Source organism: Apis dorsata, unplaced genomic scaffold (genome assembly GCF_000469605.1).
Source record: "Apis dorsata unplaced genomic scaffold, Apis dorsata 1.3 scaffold_27, whole genome shotgun sequence".
In the NCBI taxonomy this organism is placed as follows: Eukaryota; Metazoa; Arthropoda; class Insecta; order Hymenoptera; family Apidae; genus Apis; species Apis dorsata.
In genome coordinates this window covers 869,417-871,629 of record NW_006263329.1, presented here as the reverse complement: position 1 = coordinate 871,629, position 2,213 = coordinate 869,417, and the positions used below count along the sequence as shown (strand labels likewise).

Below are 2,213 nucleotides of genomic sequence, written 5' to 3'. Positions count from 1 at the left end.
TTCTTTTGTTTGTGCTCTGCTTTGTTCTATTTTTTTTTTTTTTTTTGTATTTTTTCCTTCTTATTTTTTGGATTGTTTATAATCGAATCGAATTTGATATTATGAGTAACAAAATTTGCATGATAGAGAACATATTAATTCTGCCATAATCTTTACAATAGTTGAATCGTATGTAATTGATAAAGTTAAAAAAGATTCGTATTTATTTAGAACAATCTAACTTTTCATTGTAATTGCCTAGTATTTTATTTATCAATTCGTGAACTTTATATCTTATCATATTGAATTAGAGTTATAATATAAATAATGAATGAAATTCAATAAAAACAAAGGAATTTGTATTAAATTCAATTGAAATTTTATTTCCAATAGGTTAAAGTTTATTGAATATTTCTAAGTTGCATATCATATTTCATATTTTAATTTGAATAATGGGTTTTGAAAAATAATATTTACAAAGAAATTCTAAATAATTTCATAACTTTCATTTATGATTCTTCTGTTATTATTTTAACATAGTTAGAGATCAAGTTTATAATGTAATAAAGAATAACGTTTTGTTGGTTCGTTATTACGTTCAATCATATTGCGTTTATCTCCTCTTACTCTTGTAATACATTAAACATAATATAAGATAATCTATATAAACTACGGACACATTGTTTCTAATTACTCATAATTTCTCGTGATTACAATTTATTACAATTTATTCTAGGTAAAATATTTTCAATAGAAGATAATCTACACTCAAAATAATCAAAATAATATTCTTAAAAAAAAAGTACAGAAATTTTAACAATAAATATATCACAAAGACACTAATAATATTCGCAACTACTTTATAATATCAATAAATATTCTTTAACCATTCACTAAATTGTTATGACAATTTATCTTTTATTTGAAAACAACTATAGAAAAAAAAAAAATCTATAAAAGAAGAAATACAATAAGTACAAAAATAATCGTCACGGTCTGAAAACGGTTCTTTTGACGAATCCCCGGTATTATCCGCGTCGATTATTGCAATTTGTAGCAATTTCTTCAATCCGCGCGTAATGACCGTTCTTTGAGGTGCACGTTTCGCAATGAGGATTCTTAACAAAAGTCATTCCTATCCAAGTTTTGTAACGAAGCAAAAGGAGAGGGGGATAAGAAAAAACATTTACCTACCTTTCGACGCAGGGCAAGAAGACAGAACATGACTTAACAGGGCCGAATTATTATCTTGAAGAACGTGAGAGGGAGCTTCAAGGGAGGCTGTTCTCGAGTGTCGACATTGTTCTACCTTCTTTAGTTTAATAGCCACTTCCGGTTATCCCCGGAAGAAGCAACCCTCTTCTTAGTGTAGTGGAGGGAAGGCCTTTTCGAAAAAGGAAAGCGATCCGCCTCTCTATATGCTGACACGAAAGGTCTCCGGTTGCCGCGCGACGATAAGCTTTTATCACTCACAAAACACGCAGCACAAATTCGTAGAATGTCTCAATAAAGATTCCCTTGTGTGTCCCTGATGCTCGCGTTGATGTTTGTTTTATCTCGTTTGCTCTCGTGTCTTGGGTATTTCTAACGGGTTAAAAAAGAGAAGAAAGAGGTAACTTTCCTCTTTCCTTTTTCTTTTTTCTTCTTCTCTTCTCGTTCTTGTCTATTTATTCACCGAATTGTTGTTTCTCTTCCCTTTTTTTCTCTCTCTCTCTGTTAAAAATGTTTTCAAGACCGTTATAAAAGAAGCGTGATTCCTTTATGCGAATCATTCAAGTTCGAGAAAAAATTTCTCAAAGTTTTACTCTTTCTCTTTCGAGCGAGATTTATGAACGAAGGGAACACACGACTTCACTCTGGCGGAGGTTGATATAACACTGTCAAAGCAACGGCGCGCGGCAAACGACGAGACAGTTTCACCAGTCAGCTGGCGCTCCCCCACTCTTGATACGTCACTGTGCACTCTATAGGTTTTTCTATTTTCTCGTCCTCTCCTGTGATTTCGATTATTTAGAACGAAAGGTGAAATGATACTCTAGACAATGGAAATATTTTCAGAAACTTTTTTTTCTTTTTGATGATTACTTGATGTATAATAATAATAATATAGCTTTGTGTTACGATCATTGAACGTAGAGTTTATTATATTAAAGAAATAAATGAATATTTGTAATTTTACAAACATCAGAAAAAAAGAAAATAATTGAGACATATGTCGTGCAGTATCGCGTTGA

At 31.3% G+C, this 2,213-nt stretch overlaps 1 protein-coding gene across 2 annotated transcripts in view; it reads right to left on the bottom strand.

Annotated features, from left to right (window-relative positions):
• LOC102675671 (protein FAM49B) overlaps nt 1-1,867 on the bottom strand; it is a 26,543-nt gene extending 24,676 nt beyond the window's left edge. Inside the window, exon 1 of one of the 2 annotated variants that reach the window (XM_031510439.1) lies at nt 1,170-1,867. In XM_031510439.1, the coding sequence (XP_031366299.1) occupies nt 1,170-1,203 (34 nt within the window). In that variant the 5' untranslated portion in view covers nt 1,204-1,867. The remainder of the gene's footprint in view (nt 1-1,169) is intronic. The other variant, XM_006607992.2, reaches the window with a different exon arrangement.
• Between the last annotated feature and the right edge of the window lie 346 nt (nt 1,868-2,213).